Source organism: Denticeps clupeoides, chromosome 13 (genome assembly GCF_900700375.1).
Source record: "Denticeps clupeoides chromosome 13, fDenClu1.1, whole genome shotgun sequence".
Taxonomy (NCBI): Eukaryota; Metazoa; Chordata; class Actinopteri; order Clupeiformes; family Denticipitidae; genus Denticeps; species Denticeps clupeoides.
Window position 1 is genome coordinate 12472056 of NC_041719.1, and position 20506 is coordinate 12492561.

The window sequence follows — 20506 nt, forward strand, 5'->3', positions numbered from 1 at the left end:
CATATTGAGGGGGTCTGAGAGGACCATCTTCACCAGACAGACACTTACAACTCCCATCATGCTCTAAGGCAAAAAAAGCATCCCACCATGTCTTCCCACACACAGACAAAACTGGGTCTGATGTATTCAGACACACACATACACACACACACACACACACACACACACACACACTCAGGTGAAGGCTTTATGACCGGGTTTCTCTTGTCTGCTACTGATTCGTATGCTGATCTGGGCTCGAGGGCAAAATCAATTAAAATCCCAGCTGGCGTACAATGCAACACCCGCCTCCGGTGCACGAGAAAACGCTTCACTATCTCTAGGGGGGGCAGCGCGAGAGAGAGGGCCGAGGTTACCGCCGACAGATCCTGCCTGGTTAGGAGGAAGTTAACTCACCCGACTGGCTTAATGAGATTTACCAGCGAGCAGAAGTGCTCTGAAGATAAAAGAAGGCCTTGTTTTATCAAAGCCATTTTGAATGGAATAAAGAATGGGAAGTGTGCGATGTCAAAAAAGCAACAGCTCCAACCCTCGAAAGGGGTTAGAGTGTCTAGACAACGAATCAATGGATTACTTGGGAGGATTACAACATGTTATCATCAACACTGTGTTTAATCACAAGAAAGACAAATATAGAATATATTTCAATCTAATTTCTAACTTGTGTAAACTGGTATGAATTCTGACTACAATATTGCACTAGACAGCAGTAGATTCAATTTAATTTACATATCCCAACCACTTACATCATTGTCTAATACTTCCGCTTTTCTACTGTTCTATTACTCCTTGTTCTGCACCAGACACAAAGATGCGTGAAGGTGCATCTTCTTCACAGCTACAACAAAACCCCAGTGGTAAAACTTGCAGTGGGTAAAGGATTTCTCTTGACCTCATATAAGGCCTCAATCAATAAGGTTGTATTCTGTATGCTCGCTCAGGAAGCAAGTGAAATGTCAGCAGGCATAACAAAACAAGTGAGTCTAATGTATATTTCATGGTGTTGCATAAACATAGACACAAGAGTACGATGCACATTTCTATTAAACCATTGTTTGCTGTACTCCATTCTGAGCTTGTCAATTTTTCTCTATGCTGCAGAACTTTTAAACCCTGTCTGCTGCACCATGTAAGAAGTAAGTGCACGGCACCAAGTCTCTATACTCCTATGGCCCAGGCACTGAATAAATGAATAAATGAACATTTTGTATGGAAATCTAAACTCTACGAAGAGGTAAATTGATTTAAATAGGACTAGAAAGACACTTGACATTAAGTGGCATTTTGCCACTGCATAAAGGTGATGTATGCAGAGACTGCGGTGTGAGTGACAGCGGTTTTGTCTGAATGTGCTGATAATCTAGATATACTGTATAGAGATATATATTGAAACACAGGGGAAGTCTACACCTGCAACGGGTTTCTTCTTAACCCCGTTTGGACAGCTGTTTGGGAGGACAGCAGCAGAGGACGACTGCATGGAGTCTCAGGATCCCTGAGCAACAGATGATTCATCAGCCCAGACAAAAAAGGCCAGGTCTGTTCAAACTCTGCAGATGAGGGGAAAATCCTGGCTCCAGGAGAAGCCATCCTCTTCTTCTCCATGCAGGACCACATGAGATTATTCTTCTTAGATTCCTCATATTTACAAGTTGAATTCGAGACCACTGCCAGGGCATTTGTAAACTCTGGGTGGAAAATAATCAGCTTTTTCTCCTATATATGAGACCTCAAACGTTATCAACAACAACAAAAGAGCTATCATCTGTCTCGTAATGTTGATAAGACAAAAGAACTGATTACTGACTTCAGGAAGACCTTCATATTACAGAGGATATCACCTGGACCAACAACACCAGCAAAAAAAAAAAGACCAGCAGCACCTGCACTTTCTCTGTCAGCTGAAGGAAGTGCACATCCCCCAACCCATCCATCACCACCATCTACAGAGGCACAACCGAGAGCTTCCTGACCAGTTCTATCACAGTCTGGTATAGAAAACGCCACAGCTCTGACTGCAGAGCACTTCTTAGTATTGTGTGTACCGCCAAGCGCATCATCATGAGCCCTCTTCCTGGCCTGAAGGCCACCAGCATTGTGGAGGACCCCCACCACCCCTGATACCAACTGTTTACCCCTCCCATCTGCAGAGGTGGACAGTAACAAAGTAGGATTACTTGAGTGCTGCAGTTACAAAGAGCTGATGAGAATCTGCACTTCACTTGGTATTTTGTGGTATTTTATATACTGGGAATGAGATTTATTAATTACAAACACAAATAAAATGGCACGAGGGCCAATAACAGGGAAACAAAAGGAACTAACAGAAACAAACCTGCAGGTCTGTGGCGATTGCCAGGAACTGAAGAACATACATGAGGTAAGTAACAGGGTCCACATAAAATCTCACAGCCCCGAATGGCTGCTCAGAAGTCCCTTATAACCACCCTGCTGTCAGGCAGTTTGGCGCCAGGTGCATCTCCAGCTGCACCCCACCGTGACACCCTAGCTTTACAGTTACAGTAATATCGCTGTGCATTCAGCCAAAAAGTGACAGTCACTCAAATCATTGTCTGGGACAGACCTGCCAAAATGTAGCTAGTTAGGGCTCTCATGAGAGTGACATTTGCTCTTATTATGGTTGTACTTGTATGTCATTTGAAGGTCTTCTTAGTGCCACACCAAAAAATATTATAATGGTTTGGTACTCTTTCTCTCTGCCTTTTGTTCATCATGATTGTTATTGAATCTGATTCCATAGATTGTTTTCGTCTCCCCTTTCATCTCCCACACTTCTTCACTTTTTCTTTGAAAGCCACCAATACTCACAAGATGTCACAAGAGACTCAATCAACAGCAGTGATGCCTCCCTTCTCCGGAAAAACATGTAGCATTCTCCTCATGCACCCTTAACATGGTTTTATATGGAATAATCCCTGGCCATAACATTATTGTAAAATATACTGTAAAGTACAGCTTTATTGTCAGCCCATCCATATACATAGTACACAGTGAGACAATATATCCTCCTCCTGCAGCAGCACTCAGACAAAAGAACAGTAAGGGTAAATATTGTTAATATTTATAAATATATCAGTTCACAAATACTTCACTATAAGAATGTGCAAATGTACTGAAGAGAGGTGTGCAGCCAGTAAAAAAGTGCGACTGCACTGAATGGAAGCAGAGAATGGAAACAGTTACCGAGTTATTAGTGCAAATTAATCAGTTCTGTACTGTGTAGTGTGACGGCAGTGGTCAGGTAGGTATGGCAAGGCAATATGTGTAATGTGTCCGCATAGTTTCTTTTTTTACCTGCTAAATTTATAAGTTAGACAAATCATTTCACAGGCCAATTTGGACACGTTAATGTGATTAACCTCAGACAACTTCATTGCAAACATTCACTTGAAAGTGAAGTGATTGTCACGTGTGATACACAGCAGCACAGCACACGGTGCACACAGTGAAATTTGTCCTCTGCATTTAACCCATCACCCTGAGTGAGCAGTGGGCAGCCATGACAGGCGCCCGGGGAGCAGTGTGTGGGGACGGTGCTTTGCTCAGTGGCACCTCAGTGGCACCTTGGCGGATCGGGATTCGAACCGGCAACCTTCTGATTACGGGGCCGCTTCCTTACCTGCTAGGCCACCACTGCCCCCAATAGGGGGCATTATTATTTCTAAGAACCGTTTTTAAATTAAAAACCTTCATTGGTCACTCTGAGCGTTATCAATTTTTTTGAAGGACACTGGTGTACTTTAGATAACTAATCAAATGGCAGTATTCAAAATGTCAAAGTGAAACCATAAACCGTGGGTTATTAAAATAGTAAGAAAGTAAGAAACATTTCACTGTGTTCGTAAGATTTATGATGGAACCTCTGTGTGCCATTTGCTGTCATCAGCAGAACACAACTGATAACTTGTTTTGTCATCTGATAAAGTGTCTTTGCTGTATGCTTTTTACACACAGCCTTGCTTGACTCCGTAAGTGTCAATTTGTAGGAATGGGATGGGATGTTGTACATCACCAGAAAGGAGAATGCTCTTCCCTGCTCTGTATGGGAAATGTCGATTAAAACAGGATTGCAGAGGAAAAAAACAGAAGAAAGGAGGCTGTCGTATGATATACGTGCATCCATACTGAGCTCCTGTTACCAGCATCACGAGGAACCGCACATAGCAAGATGTCATAACACCGGGCTCAGAGGACTTGGGACCAGGAACTAAATGCCAGCGCTTCTCAGATCAAATGCTGTTCTGATCAATTAAAGAGAGTCTGTGAACTCCAAAATGGCATGGTGGCTGTCCAGTAGTGACTGCCCGCCACATGAGAGCCCGATCGTGTGTCACATCAAAAAGCCTCAGAAAGGCCATGTAGGTAAGACTAGAGGTGGGTGGTGTGCGGACCATTCATATGTAAAAATGACTGTATAGTATGTGACATTTCTTTTGATAAAAAAGATCAAGTGACTGATTAGAAGTCCTCCAACCACAGGTCCGCAGCCCTCCTCTCTCGCACTCTTGCGCTCCCTCTGTCTCGCGGCTCTGTAATTGTGTGAGGCAGTTTTTGAGAGATGGACAGATGAGGATGGAGGTTCCCCTTGTTACTCTGAACCGTAGTGCTGCTGCCACGGGGCTCAAACTTTCCCTGCAGAATAACAAAAGACAGGCCCGGCTGGAGGTCTATCATCCGTCCAGCGACTCAGTGGTCAGAGTTGAGTCATGAGAAAAGAAAAGGGAACCAGGTGTCTACCTCATCCTCATCTTCCCGCTCTTACAGTGGCTAGCAAGAGAAGATGAAAGCCCTTCTTTTCAATGTGTGCGTGTGTGGCCTCGGTTTGGCTGCGAGTCTGCAGTGTGTGGCCGACAGGTTGAGCGTGGTGCTGACAGGGCCAGCGCTTCAGCTCCAGAGCAACTGCAGAAGCTAATGAGGAGAGGTGTCACAACATTTCAAACCACAGGCCCTCACGTCTGACAGGGCTTCTGTTCTTGGTGTGGTGTGGGGAGGTCAAGCTGGCTCTTTCCATTCGGAGGCTGTGGGGAGACAGTGGGCAGGCCACAGTGGGGTTCATGTCTTTCTCTCCCTCCCCTTCTCTCTTCCACTCTCACATCAGTTCAATGTCAAACTCTGGGCTTTTTCCAAATCCCTGTTGGCTGGAGGGGTCATCAAACTCTGATGGTGAAACAGCACGATGCCTGCTAATACTGGGATGATGGAAATTCTACTTAAAAAATAAAAAAGAGCTGAGGTACCTGCTGAACTATGGTGGGTCTGTGTGAGGTGTGCCTCATGAATGATCATATGGCGTGCAGACGTTGCTCTGATGGTAATGTGGAACAGATCCCCTGAGGGGGACTGAGGAGTACTCACTACCTCTGTGTCGCTCTTCCTCCCTGTAGCTCTCTCTCTTCCGGCTTTAATAATGATGCACTTATGATGGCAACGTCCCTAATTCCCCTCTCCACTATCATCTGCATGTCGATAAGAGAGCGTGGGAGGTTAGATAAATAAATGAAGGAAAAAGGCTGTTTTCGTCATTTAAGTACCAAACTCAAATCTGCAGCCAGATTTGCAAAGTAGTCAAATGAGCGACACTGCACTGCATTGTGAAGAAATATTTGAAAACCTCTGGGATGCGCGGTTGTTATCAACATAGCGGAATCTATGGGTATATTTCTGAAGAGTTATCAAAGATGTAGTGGATTGCATGGGTTCAGGATCTATCTGCATGTTTGGTTTGGTAGTGAACGTGGTCTTCAGATGATCATAACATGTTATTTATGGCCGGTGACAGCACCATGGACAAGTTTTATAACGAGGACGGTAGCCAGAGGTAAACACAGGAGGCCTGAGGAGACAGGATCTTGTGATCCTTTGTATTTGGTTCTGTGGGAGTATTGAGAGCTATCAATCCTTAATATTATAGATGGTATAGATAACTAGCAATGCCGTCTAGTTTTTATTTATTTTCATTTTTGCTTAAACAGAATTGTACAAAATGGAAAAATAAATAAAAAGGAAAGAGAATCAAAAGGATAATGCAACTACATAGTACATAACATGTTGTCAAGTACATGCAGACAACAATTATATCAAAGTGGTTCAGTACAACCACTATCACAACTTCTTTGGATCAGCCACATATCAGTTCAGTCCTGGACCCAATCATTGCATGGGACAATGTTCTCTTTTTTAAATCTATTTTTTCTAAATAGATGCTTCTAAATACAGAAAAGGCCAAAATGTCCACAGAATACCAATGGATGTATCTGCCTTTGTCTGTTTTGATAGTCTGAAAAAAATGTGATCAAACTGGTCTGTGATGCTTCTGGTCCCTATGGACAATGGTCCAGATAATTGTGAAGAATGGTGGAGAAAATAAATGGTACTGCACACAGCAAGGGATTTTGTACTGTACTCCTTCCTTTTAGATAAGATGCAGTGTCCATTTTTAATTAATTTTTTGCAGTAGATTATCCACCAAGACATATTTATTGCTCCGCTTGACAGAAAAATCTCTGGAAGCCGGCTAAGAGTGGTGATTTGGGAGGTAAAAGCCACTTCCCTCCAGCCCCTCAAAAACACACCTGGCCTCCTGATAAGTGGCTGTAAAAACCAAAGCCACGACTCCGTAGGAAATAAATTTGGCCCTCGTATATGCAGCAGCCGCTTACTGAGTTCATTTTCCTCGTGCTGCTGCACCTCTCGGCACCAATAATAATCTGGCGAGCGGGCAGGCATGTCCCTAAATCTGATTCATATCAACCCAGCGCGAATATTTACCCCACCTCCGTCTGTGCAGTTTGGGTTGCTGGATAAATAACGGAGTGGAGCAGTAAAAGAGCCGCCGCCGTGGGCAGCAGGTGTGAGGAATCGGTGTATGTGTGAGCGCGTACGTATGTTGGGATGAGGGAGTCGAGCCAGTAAGATCTCATTAATCTGCCACTTTGTTTACTACACCGGTGCAGCGCTCATTCTCATGCAGCAGTACGGTGCTCCGTTCTTTCGCTCTCATTGCTGCCAGGGGTTTAAAGAGCAGAAGGTGTGTCCAGCTTTGATGGAGAGCTTGGACGTCCCATCTTTTTTGTTTCGGGGCATTGCGGGCCAAACTCCAATCATGGTGTCCGGAGACGTCAAGACGGCGAGTAATCAGGATCAAACTGGCGTATCACATCTCCATATGCGGTTGAGGTAGTGCGGGGAGGGCTTAATGAGGCATGGGAAGGAGGTAGGGACCATCATTCCCCTTAAAGAGCGACATTGCCACGGCAAACCTGGCCATCAATCACCAGGCATGCTCGAGTGTGACTGGCAACCCACAGAGAGCGGTCCTTCCGCTGCTCCACACCGAGGCAAGCTCCCCCCGGACAACATCAGCGGAAGGCAGAGGCCTCGACCAAGAGATATTATTGGTCTCAGCTTCATGAATCTTTCAAACACAATTAGGTGCCTTGAAGTCAAAGCAGGTCGCTGCAGCATTCATTAGCAGAGAGGGATGCTGCAGGATACATTTGGTTCTGTATTGGATCAGTTCGGCTAAGTTCAAACACATTTCTTCAGATTGCACACCTTTAGCGCACCTAATCATATATAATTTAGGTAAGCGAGAATTCTCAGGACGCAGTGACACTTGTATGATGTGGATCATGCACAGAGTATGATAGGAAGCATGAGGAAGCTGGTCTCTACCACTACATAAAAATGTACATATAATAAAACCAGTACGGTTATATATAATGAAGGATGTTGCAGGAAGACTATGTATGTATGTGTGTGTGTGTGTGTGTGTGAGAGAGAGAGAGAGAGAGAGAGAGAGAGAGAAAGAAAAGAGAGATGAGGGCAGGAAGTCTGAAGGAAGAAATGAGATGAAATTTATTACTGGAGCAGAGGGCTAGAGGGCTACAGAGCTGTTTTCATCCCCATCTCTCCAGTGCACTGCAATTTCCATACAACCTCTGTGCCAAATAATGTAAACTGGAGGGGGAGAGGTGGATGGAGGTACAGTAAGAGCGCAAGAGCAAAAAAAAAAAAAAAAACAGAAGGGTAGCGAGAGCTCTGACCCAATCGTGTGAGAATGGAGACGCAGAACAAATGAAAAATGAAACACTGTACACAAGCACAGCCATGACACAAAACCACTATAGGCATTACAGTAAAAGAGAATGGGACTTTTTATTTGTATTATTCACCAACCTGACAACTCTGAAACGAATAATGTTTTGAAACCAAATGTGATGAATTTCTTTTCACTTGCTGGTTTCTGCATCTAAAAGAATGTCACAAGTCCTCCATCGTTTCTCCATAACATACTTATCCCTAATTACAGGACTGAGCTTGCAATTAGCGAATGTAAGTGAGACAAATGGCTAAAACGAGATATAATATAATGCTGTTTTGTCTTTAATGTATTAGCACACTGTGTTCTCAGTTCTGCTAAAGGTCCATATGATGGTAAAGGACATTCAATTTGGATTTGAGTTGCAAATGAGCAGTACATTTTAATCCAGATGAGTGGCTGTACCTGTGACAAACATTTCTGATAATGTTTTATCTATTGTCAAAAATTGGACTGGCCCAGTTTTGGAAATGGGGACAGAGCCCTGTGAATCCAACCCAGTTGTTGAAGAACAGAAGCTGTATCACATATTTCCATGTCATGTCATGAATTAAATTAAACATGAAATCACAGACGCTCGCACGTCATATTAAAAAAACATGGACAACCACCACATGCTTGCCAGAAGACATGATTGCTTTGATCAAAATCTGAACAAATGGGATGCCGTAATAAGGGGAGCACCTGCACACATAGGTTGAATTATTTTTCTTCTGTGCACGTGCTCTTCAGTAAACCGAGTTGTTCTGCACGGTTCTCCGGGTCACGTCCCGACAGCACGATACAGTGGGCTGCATCTTCCCTGTGCTGTGCCTGGAACATGGGTCCAGGCTGAAAGGCTCCGCTCTGGTGTGGAGCTATAAACGAGCCGAGAGCTGGGCTGCCTGATAGGGCTGCAGTGACTCTCAGCAGTGCGCACTTTATCCTTTCTCATTTAGCCGCTGAGCTGGCAGTTTGCTCGGGAAGCACACGCCACTCAGGTCCCAATCATTTCTTCATTATCCCATTCCCAGACCCGGGGCAGATGGGACACTTTTCCAGGGACAATTTCTCCACTGCATTCCTGCACCCACCAACAAAAATTATACAGCACATAAAATTTGAGTTTCTAAGCTTGAGCTTATAAAGGCATTTGAGTTTATTCCCCAATATCCAGTATTTATTTTATACTGGTTAATTTTCTATTACTGTTATGGCTCATAATTTTATTCTAAAAGCATTGCAACATTGTTGTTGACTTAAATGTTATGATTGTGTGGGTTTAATCTCATATTTTTATGATTTATGCATTATTAAATGTAACTCTGTTACAGTGGTCATGACTGTAATGCGACCTGCACGGTTGCACAGCCCTGCCTGGCTGCTGATGAGAGCACCCTAATATTAAATGCGCTTTCAGGCGTAAAATCTTTATGTCATCCCTCTCCCTCAGTGCCACTGGCCCACATGCTCTCAATTGGCAGGAATCCCTGCTGTGGTTAAGAGAACAGGATCTGCCTCCGTGGAAGGCCTCCACCCCCCCTCATGAATGTTTCAGCTGCCATCCAGACACACACACACACACACACACACACACACACACACACACACCATACATTATGCAGCAGCCCTAAATGCCTCTTCCCAAATAATTCTAAATAGAACACAAATCTGGTGGATCGCCTCCAAGCAATTTGCACAGACCTTCATTTGTGGCATTATACTCTGTAGTACTGTTAAAGCTTTAAAGCTAAATCTATTGATTCAGTAAAAAAATATGATCTCAAAGCAACAAGACAGAATGAAAAGAAAGAAAGAAAAGAAAAATGTCTACAGTGTACTCTGCAATAGGCTTTGCGATAAAAAAAAAAAACATGAATTAATTTTTCTTTTTGCCACTGATTTGGACTGCTTTAAACAGCAATTCATTAAATGTTAATTGCACAAATGAAAAGGTGAAAATTATTTTATTTCTATGCCACATACCAGAGTATCACAAACACTGGAACCACTGTGATCCTTTTGGCAATGAGATTCTAAGGCCCCACAACTGAATCCCCAGTCTTCTAATTAACATACACATATTGCCAGTTATTGGCAGAAGTGTAATACTGATTGATTGGCCGTAGCATTAGCCCATATTAATCTGTCATAATTTACATATTGACCCGCTGGCTGCCACCGGCGGTGAGTGGGAATGATTGATAACGAGGCCTGTGATAATACTTCAGCAGTGACCTGTGACCTCAGAAGCCCCACAGAGCTGTGGCTTGTGACCAGCCATCACCCCTCCCTTCTTAAAGTGCACGCATAATGAGTGCACCCTGTTAAAAAGATCTGCTGCTCCATCTGCACTCATGGTCTCCTTAATGCGGCCGGTGAGAACTGCTGCCTAATTCACATCTGGCACTCATATCAAAATCCTGATGCGTTTTTCTGTTCCCTCAGGCCACTCAACGGTTCGGGCTATTGTTTAACCAGAATGAGAAGGGAAAGATGGAAAAAACAACAAAGGGCCCTAAAGGAGCTCTTCTAGTGGGCTATGATCTGAATGTGCCTTGAAACACTAAGGCATAGATAGTTTGGCTGTGCATTTCTCACATATCTCTTGCAGGTAATCTTGTGATTTCCTCCCTCCGCCTCACTGAAGACGTGGCAAAATCTACAGCCTGACATTCTGCTGCATAGCTCCTTTTCACCACTGACAGAGGGAGGGAGAGAGAGACCCGCCACCTTTCCCTGTCAGATCCGCCTCCCAAAACGGCACACATGCTACTGTACTGTCACTCAGCCGTCCCCACACCCTCATATCACACCAGTCACACGCATCTATATATACATATTGCTGTCATGCAGTGACAGCCCTAATAAATGCAGTGCAGCTACATCTCGACGGTAAAATCCAGTTTAAAGCTGGACACCTCCGGGATATTCAGCTCAGGTGCACAGCGCTGCGCACGTTCTCTTATAAGTGCCGGGATCAGCTGCTCAAAGAGACGCTCGTACGAGGTCATGCACACCCAGACATCACAACGCTCTCCAGTGGCTGAAGGACTGCTGATCTTTGGCCTTTGACCCCACTCACCGATCTCACAGCTCTCGCCGGTGTAGCCTTGTGGGCAATAGCAGATGTAGCCCTCTCCATTCAAATGGCAGCTCCCTCCATGTAGACAGGGGTTGGTGTGGCAGGGGTCATCTTCAGCTGCAGGCAAAGATGAGGAAGAGGAGAACTGACTCATATTCTACAATTGTGTTGTACAGTGTTTGCATATTCATAATCATAACATTACTATTTTGTTGACTTTTATTTTAACCAATGGATGCAGCATTGAACAATACACAATGTTTTAATCTCCTCAGATGGAGAATGCTGGGCATTCTGTACTAATGAAGAATAACATGGGATCATCAGAAGTCTGAAGTAAATTATGAATTTGACTTCATTTAATTTCATCATTTATGTAGCCCTGTGCTATATTTATATATTAAATATTCATATTTTTCTCATTTGAAATATTAAGAAATATAAATTCTGAATATTCTATGCTGACATGTATTATTTTCTGAAGGCCTGTATTTTATTTGAGTTTCAAAGACTTACTTTCTGTTTTTCTATTGTCTGAACTTGTATAGTGAGTTTTGAACCCAGACTGGTTAAAACAAGACAGAGAGAGAAAAACATGGGTTAATCTAAGCTGGCTAACATGAAAGAGAAACATACATGTTTTATCTGCATCTAGATCTAAGGGGAGTAAAACTGATAAAAGTTGACCACAGCCCCGCCCTTGCTAAAACAGAAGCCCACCACGCCTAGGACCACCACCGGTGTAAAAGGGCGGAGGTGAGAGACAGCATGTGCGAACTCATTCGTTGATTAACATCACCTTTCTTGTAATCCATTTTCTAGCCTGACCCTACAACAAGCCAACTGCCTTCTGACCCCAACCTCGGTTTTGGATTAACCTTCTGTCTCCTGTTTTCAGTTGGAAGTTACAAAGAATAACTGATTCTCATGTAAAAGAAAGAAATATTATTTGATGCATTTTTCCGCCGGGTTTCATTTGTCCGCCGGGCCACCAGAGGTTGCCAGTGCAACCTCCACCTTGCCGAACTGGAAGGACTACACGCCCAGGGCAACGGACAGTATAAAACGCATTGAATGTGACTGAACGTGATTGAACGTGATTGAACGGGGGACTGTCCCTGTAACTTCTGATTCGCTTTGGATATGGGCAACTGATAAATGCCATGAATGTACCTCATGCCAACTTCCTTTGACCCAACCATGCTTTTGGATTACCCTTCTGTCTTCTGTTTGCCCCTTTTCTGTCCATGACTCCCGAAACCACCCATGCTCATCGACCCTGAGCCGGTGTTGCCGATGTTGCCAACCGCCTTTTCTGTCCACGACTCCCTAAACCACCCACGCTCATCAACCCTGATTATAGCTGGCTGCTTTCCTGTTCCACCACTCCCCCTCCACTCTGCAGCCCCCCCGACTTCCTTATACCATGGAGAGCCCTCCACGCCAACCGCTAGTGTGCCCCACATCCTCGCTTCTAATTATTTTATTTTGTGTTTTTTTTAACAGTTTTTAATTCAGTGCTGCATAAAGATAATTCATTTAAAAAACATCCAGTCCAGTGAGACAGCACGGCATCTGATTGATAAACACAAATACTGGATTACCGTTAATAATAATATGAACTCAGGGCTCCCCATAGTGATGTTAATTCTATTGCATACCTATTCCAGTGGCATGGGGGCGCTACATTTGGAATTATTCTATTATATATATGTTAGTTTTCACAATTCCTAATGGAAACCTTTGATCAACTATCTACAGTGAAAATGAATTATTTCCCAGTATGGTTTGCTCTATGGGAATTTTGCAGTCAAAATGTTAAATATAAATGTTTAGCACATAAACACAATTATTTTTACAGACCTCATTATTTCATATTATTTCATCTGTGAGTACTCACAAACACACACACACTCACACATACACTTTACTTCTTTGGTAAATTTGATAAGCATTTGTTAAATAAGGAGCTGATATTCCCAACCTAGTCCTCAGAACAAGTGCACATTTTTGTTATTTTCCAGGTCTGCACACCCCTGTGCCAAGTAATCCAGGGCTGTGGAACACTGATTACTTGGTCTATGTGTATTGGTAGCTGGAACAAAACAGTGGACTGGCTGGGAGCCCCTGATGACTGGGTCAAGAACCACTGAAGTAGAGAACTGAGGAAGAATTCAACCTTAGTGTAATCTACTTTGTGGAAATGTCTTGTATTCTAGGTGCAGCTAAGTGTAGTTACTGCACATGACAAGGGTCTGGAGTTCAACTCTGTGATTTGACAAAAGGATTCAGAAAGAAGGCCTTTCCCAGAACCCCTGAGCAAGATAAAGGAAAATTCGCGGGCTTGACTTTGAGCACGGTGATGGATTGCAGAGCGGGCCGCCACCCCCCCCGTTTATCATGACAGATGCTTGCCGGGGAAGGACAATGTGAACCTCCATGTCCCACTGATGAGCACAGGCCCCCATAAATTATTCGATCATCACCCACCCTGGCTGCTCGCTGGAATCTATTTTTATGGCACATTATGTCGTTTTAAGGTAATAAACACATTTTATTCCAGAGTGCAGGAACGCCAGAGCTCTTGGGAAAAAATGTTTTAGAAGATGAATGGTAAACTTTACAGATTAAGTCATAATTATGACCAATTTAAAGTGCCAAGGATTTTACAAGGACATGGAGTGGAGACCAGCTTTGGGTTTCTCTAATACTGGGAGACAATAATAATAATAATAATAATAATAAAAAGAAATATGAATAATAATGATATAACAAAGCATCTAGGCCAGGAAACAATTTGACAGAGAATCGGTTACAATGTACAACTACATTAAAATACAGGGAAGACATCAACCATCAGCCATGTGTCATAAAGGTTCCGTATTGAGTTCCAGATTTCTTTTGTCCTCAATGTAGTGTGAAGAGTTAAGAACTTTTAAGATTTTAGCTCTGTACCCAATGCCATATTGGGGAGATGACAGAGAGGGTGGGGGAGAACTATAAAAAATGATGGGTAGTTGGGTTAAATTATTACTATTTAAAAGCACATTTGGCTGTTTGTGCCTGTCGAACTGTGTCCTTCCTCCACAATTAGTCTTGTTGCACTGGCATCAGTGGAAAGCTATTTTTACAACTCCACCAGGACAGCATGGCAGTCTCTGAGGGAGTCGAAGAAGACACAGTCTTGACAGGTTCACATTTCAGCATGGACAATAAAAGTTATGCTGACAGTCATAATTATGACTGCTGACAGTCATAATCAAAAAACACCAAAAAGTCTCTATTGTGCTGAGACTATTAATAAAACATTATCTGCTGGTGTTATAAAAATCTAAAAATAAATGCTATGAAATGTTTAGGGTACGTGCATGATTGTCAGGTGAGCGAGTCAGGTGACTGCGAGGAAGAGCGAGGATTGGTTAGGACAGGAGATAAACAGGAAGTCCTGGCGCCTGCTCCTCGCTCAGACATCGTGTTTAATTCATGGTCCATGAGCTCTCACCTGTTTCCAGTATCCAGTCCTCTCCATCTCCGGTACCGTGAGTTTCTCCATCTCTTCAGCTCGCGAGCTACTTATATCGGCCGGTTTATCGTAACGCCGTTTCCCCGGTGGGATTCCGCTTTTAGCGCTCGGGCGTTACAACAACAATCGCGTGTGTCTTCCAACCTCCCGCGGTTCTCTCCGCGTTTGGGTCAATCCCGCACGCTACAAGGGCGTACCTCTCTCACGATTGTCTGTGTGGTTACACGCCTGACAGGATGTCTGAGCCCGTAGTCGACCCAGCGGAGTTTGAGCGCGTGAAGGCGGAAGTCACATATTTACGTGGTATTATTGATGCACAAGCCACCACCATTAATACTCTCAAGGACTCCATTTTGCAACTCTCCACCTCCATGACAGTGTTACAGCGGCAGCTCTCCGGCGCCACCGCCGGTCCTCGTATCGCTCTGCCAGATAAATGGAACGGGGTGGACGGCCGCCCGGACGGGTTATTAGCCACCTTGGATATGATTTTCGAGTGCTACTCCTCCCATTATGAGACGTCTCGCGCCAAGGTGGCTCTCTTAACATCTCTCCTGTCCGGGCGTGCACAGGAGTGGGCGGCGGCCCTATACAACGCCAAATCACCCATCTGCAACGATTATTTTCTCTTCTCCGAGGAGCTCCGGAAGACTTTCGTCCCAGCCAGCGGCGAGAAGGCTCCGGATTCCCAGCTTCTCCATCTGCGTCAGGGGTCTTTCTCCGTCTGCCACTACGCTTCAGAGTTCCGAACCCTCTCAGCCAAACTCTCTTGGGGAGACGACGCTCTTCGCGCTCTCTTCATAGAGGGCCTGGCTGATCACATACGAGACGAGATGACTGGCAAGGAAGCTCCTCAAACCCTCGATGCGGCGGTGGATCTGGCTCTCCGTATAGATCAGCGGATTCTGACACGGCCTCCACCTGCTCAACGTTGGTCCCGACCACCTTCCACTCATATGCCGTCTCCGCCTCGTTTTTCATTTCCCGGCGCGGCCGCTAGCCCAGCGGCCGAGGAACCCATGCAGCTTGGACGACTGCCGCAGGGGGAGCGAGACCGCCGCTGGAGAGAGGGCCTCTGCGCATACTGCGGCTCTTCGGAACATCGCCGTCCCCAGTGCCCTCTCCGTCCGGGAAACGGCACAGCCAGGTAGGTGTCGGGGGAGCCCTGCCTGGCACGTCCACTCATATCGTTAGTTCTCGTTTCTCGCTCAGGGTAACTTTCCAGCTGGGACACAAGCGGGTCGAGTTGGAGGCTCTCCTGGACTCAGGAGCAGCCGACAACTTTATCGACCAAGGGTTAGCCTCCCAGCTGGGAATATCCCTGGAGGCAGTCACCCGTTTTATTCCCGTCACCTCTGTCGATGGACACCCTCTCCAACCTTATCCAGTCCAGTCTCAGACCCAGCCAGTTCTGATGTCCATCGGCCTCCACTCTGAACACATCCACTTCCTGGTCATCTCAGCACCTTCATCACCTCTCATCCTGGGTTATCCATGGCTCCAGCTCCACGATCCACACGTCCTCTGGTCTGAAAACCGCATCCTGGACTGGGGTCCTGCCTGCCGCCAGCACTGTCTGCTTCCCAGGACAAGCACGTGCTCCAGAGAATCCCCAGCCCCCCCGCCCGCCGACATCGAATCCATCCCTGCTTCTTATCGTGACCTCGCTGAGGTCTTCAGCAAACAGCGAGCCTCCACCCTGCCTCCGCACCGTCCTTATGACGTCGCCATCGACCTCTTACCTGGGGCAGTGCTGCCTCGTGGTCGGCTGTTCTCTCTGTCCCCCGCAGAGAACAGGGCGATGGAGGATTACATCGCGGAGGCCCTCCAACAGGGCTTCATCCGGCCCTCCACCTCCCCAGCGGCCGCAGGTTTTTTTTTCGTTAAGAAGAAAGAGGGGGGTCTCCGCCCCTGCATTGACTACCGGGGGCTGAACAAGGCCACCGTCAAGAACCGGCACCCGCTTCCTCTCCTCTCCACGGCATTGGATTCCCTCTCCCGGGCCTCCATCTTCACCAAGCTGGATCTGCGCAGCGCCTACAACCTCGTGCGCGTCCGGGAGGGGGATGAGTGGAAGACCGCCTTCATTACTCCAACAGGACACTGGGAGTACCTAGTGATGCCGTTCGGGTTGTGCAATGCGCCCGCCGTGTTCCAGCATTTCATCAACGATGTCCTCCGGGACATGCTGGGTCGGTGGGTGTTTGCGTACCTGGACGACATTCTAGTGTACTCCCAGAACGAACAGGATCATGTCCTTCATGTGAGAGCCGTCTTGAAACGTCTGCTTGCCCACCAGCTGTACTGTAAACTGGAAAAGTGCGCCTTCCACCAGCGCTCCACCGCGTTTCTGGGGTATACCATCTCTTCCCAGGGCGTGGCCATGGATCCCCAGAAGGTCAAAGCTGTGACCAAGTGGCCCCAACCCACTAGTCTTAAGCAGCTGCAAAGCTTCCTGGGGTTCGCCAATTTCTATCGGCGTTTTATCCGGGGTTTCAGTTCAGTTGTAGCACCGCTGACGACTCTCACTAAACCAGCTCATCAACCCCGGCCGTTTCTTCTACCTCCAGAGGCACTTCGGGCCTTCCATCACCTCATCAGTCTCTTCACCTCTGCTCCTATTCTTCGCCACCCGGACCCGGCTGAGCAGTTCGTTGTCGAGGTGGACGCGTCCGATGTGGGCGCGGGCGCTGTTCTCTCACAACGTGGTCCAGACAGGAAGCTCCATCCGTGTTGCTTCTTCTCCCGTAAGTTCTCTCCCACTCAGCAGCGTTACGGGGTTGGGGACCGTGAGCTGCTGGCCATCAAGTGGGCTCTGGAGGAGTGGCGGCACTGGCTCCAGGGCGCTGTTGAGCCATTCCTGATCTGGACCGACCACCAGAACCTGATCCACATCCGCTCAGCCAAACAGCTCAACCCCCGGCAGGCTCGTTGGGCATTGTTTTTTGAATCTTTCGATTTCCAGCTGGCCTACCGTCCCGGATCCAAGAACACTAAGGCAGATGCCCTCTCTCGGCAATTTTCTTCGTCTGTCCCGGATCCGGATCCGGACCCCATCATACCTGCCGAGCGGATCGTCGCGCCTCTTCGTTGGCCTCTGGAGGACTCCATCCGGCGTGCGCTGCCTGGGGAGCCGGCTCCTCCGGAGACGCCACCTGGTCGTCTTTATGTTCCCTCCTGCTGCCGCCAAGAGGCTCTGCTTTGGGCCCACTCCTCTCCGCTCTCGGGGCATCCTGGTCCGGCCCGTACCCTTCGCCTCCTCCAGCGCGCTTTGTGGTGGCCCTCCATGCGGCGAGACGTCCGAGAATTCACCTCCGCTTGTGAGACCTGTGCTCGGTCGAAGTCTTCTCCCTCTCCTCCGGTCGGTGATCTGCGTCCTCTCCCGGTTCCCCGGCGCCCCTGGTCACATGTGGGATTGGACTTTGTCACCGGTCTCCCTCCCGTGGACGGGAAGGACACCATCCTCACCATCGTGGACCGGTTCTCCAAGGCAGTGCACCTGGTGGCTTTGTCCGGACTCCCCTCCGCCAAAACCACTGCGGAGTTGCTTCTGGAGCACGTGGTCCGGCTGCATGGGTTTCCGACAGATGTCGTCTCAGACAGGGGGCCCCAATTCGTCGCCGGATTCTGGAAAGCCTTCTGCCGTCTGATCGGTGCCACCCGCAGTCTCTCTTCTGGATACCATCCCCAGTCCAATGGTCAGGCTGAGCGGGCCAATCAGCAACTCGGCCGCTTCCTGCGCTGCTTTGTGTCCTCGCAGCCCCGTCTCTGGCCTCGGTTCCTGCTCTGGGCCGAGCTCTCCCACAACCTGCACTCTTCCTCTGCTACGGGCTTGTCTCCCTTTGAGGTCTGTTTCGGCTATTCACCGCCCCTCTTTGCTCACCAGGAAGCAGAGGTCGATGTTCCGGCGGCACAGGACCTGGTTCGGCGGTGCCGCTCAGCCTGGATCAAGGCCCGGACTGCCATCACTCGAGCCAACTCTGACTACATCCGTCAGCACCGACGTCGGCACCGTCCGGGACGTTCCTTCCAGCCCGGCGATCAAGTTTGGCTCTCCACTCGTCACCTTCGTCTGCACACCGATTCCAAGAAGCTGACTCCTCGATTCGTCGGTCCCTACCCCGTGACCGCTCAAATCAACCCGGTCGCCTATCGGCTGCGCCTCCCCTCATCTCTCAAGGTCCACCCCGTGTTCCACATCTCCCAGCTCAAGCCATATGTCTCCTCCCCACTCGTTCCCCCCTCAGCCCCTCCGCCTGCTCCTCGGATCATCGATGGTGGTCCCGCCTTCACAGTCCGCCGGATCCTGGACTCTCGTCCTCGTGGCCGGGGCTTCCAGTATCTTGTGGACTGGGAGGGCTACGGCCCCGAGGAACGGTCCTGGGTTCCCTCCCGGTTCATCTTGGACCCGGACCTCATCTCGGCCTTCCATCGCCGCCAGCCTTCTCGTCCGGGACCGTCAGGAGCCGGTCGTCGAGGGGGGGGTCCTGTCAGGTGAGCGAGTCAGGTGACTGCGAGGAAGAGCGAGGATTGGTTAGGACAGGAGATAAACAGGAAGTCCTGGCGCCTGCTCCTCGCTCAGACATCGTGTTTAATTCATGGTCCATGAGCTCTCACCTGTTTCCAGTATCCAGTCCTCTCCATCTCCGGTACCGTGAGTTTCTCCATCTCTTCAGCTCGCGAGCTACTTATATCGGCCGGTTTATCGTAACGCCGTTTCCCCGGTGGGATTCCGCTTTTAGCGCTCGGGCGTTACAACAACAATCGCGTGTGTCTTCCAACCTCCCGCGGTTCTCTCCGCGTTTGGGTCAATCCCGCACGCTACAAGGGCGTACCTCTCTCACGATTGTCTGTGTGGTTACACGCCTGACAATGATGCAGTGGAGAACATTCTGCTGCCTGCAACACACTCCAGCATGACCGGTTTGGCAGTGGGTCAGTGTGGGGTGGCATTTCTTTGGGGACGAACAGCCCTCCATGTGCTCATGAGACCATCTGCCACTTCATCAGGAGCATGCCCAAGCATTGTAGGGAGATCATACAGGTATGTGGAGGCCACACACACTACTGAGCCTCATTTTGTCATTTGGACTTGTTTTAAGGACATTACAGCCTGTTGAGTGTTTTCTACTTTAATTTTGAGTGTTAATCTAAATCCAGACCTCCATGTAAATTTTGATATCCAACGATAATTTTTGTATTAATTTAATGTCAACACATTCAACTATGTATTGAACAAAGTATTTAATAAAAATATTTCATTAATTCAAATCTAGGATGTCTTATTTTTGTGTTCCCTTTATTTTTTGAGCAGTGTATATATAATCAAGACTAAATAGAACGGGGTCAGGTCCTAGAATGTTCCTCAACAACTATGGAAAAGTGCACCTAAAAAAATGGCGATAGCCTTGAATCATAAAGTTCTAATGTGTATTTTGCTGCCATCTGTGACACCATTTAAGTGCTTAGAACAACCACAGGAGTATCAGGCAGCATAAACAGCCTTCCCTCTAATGTGGTGCAGGAAAGCAGAAATAGCCCCAGGGCTTAGATGGATAAGTCTGTGACACCGCTATGCTCTGGAGACCTGTGCAGATGCTCGCTTTAATGGAAGCAGAGGAGATCTATGGCCAACCTGATTCAATCGCTTTGTAAAGAGCTCCAAGAGGCAGGTGGTTTACACTAAGCATCTTATTAGGGGCCAACACAGCATAATGTAGTGGGCAAACCACCGATCTGTTGAAATGTTCTCTACTTTGAGAACAAATCCAATTTCTGCATAAATTATGTGAGCACC

General features: G+C 47.2%; 1 protein-coding gene across 1 annotated transcript in view; it reads right to left on the bottom strand.

The window, feature by feature from the left end:
• ncanb (neurocan b) overlaps positions 1-20506 on the bottom strand; it is a 90706-nt gene that overhangs the window by 17125 nt on the left and 53075 nt on the right. The window contains exon 9 of the mRNA XM_029001414.1: positions 11187-11303. Within this exon, the coding sequence (XP_028857247.1) occupies positions 11187-11303 (117 nt within the window). The remainder of the gene's footprint in view (positions 1-11186; positions 11304-20506) is intronic.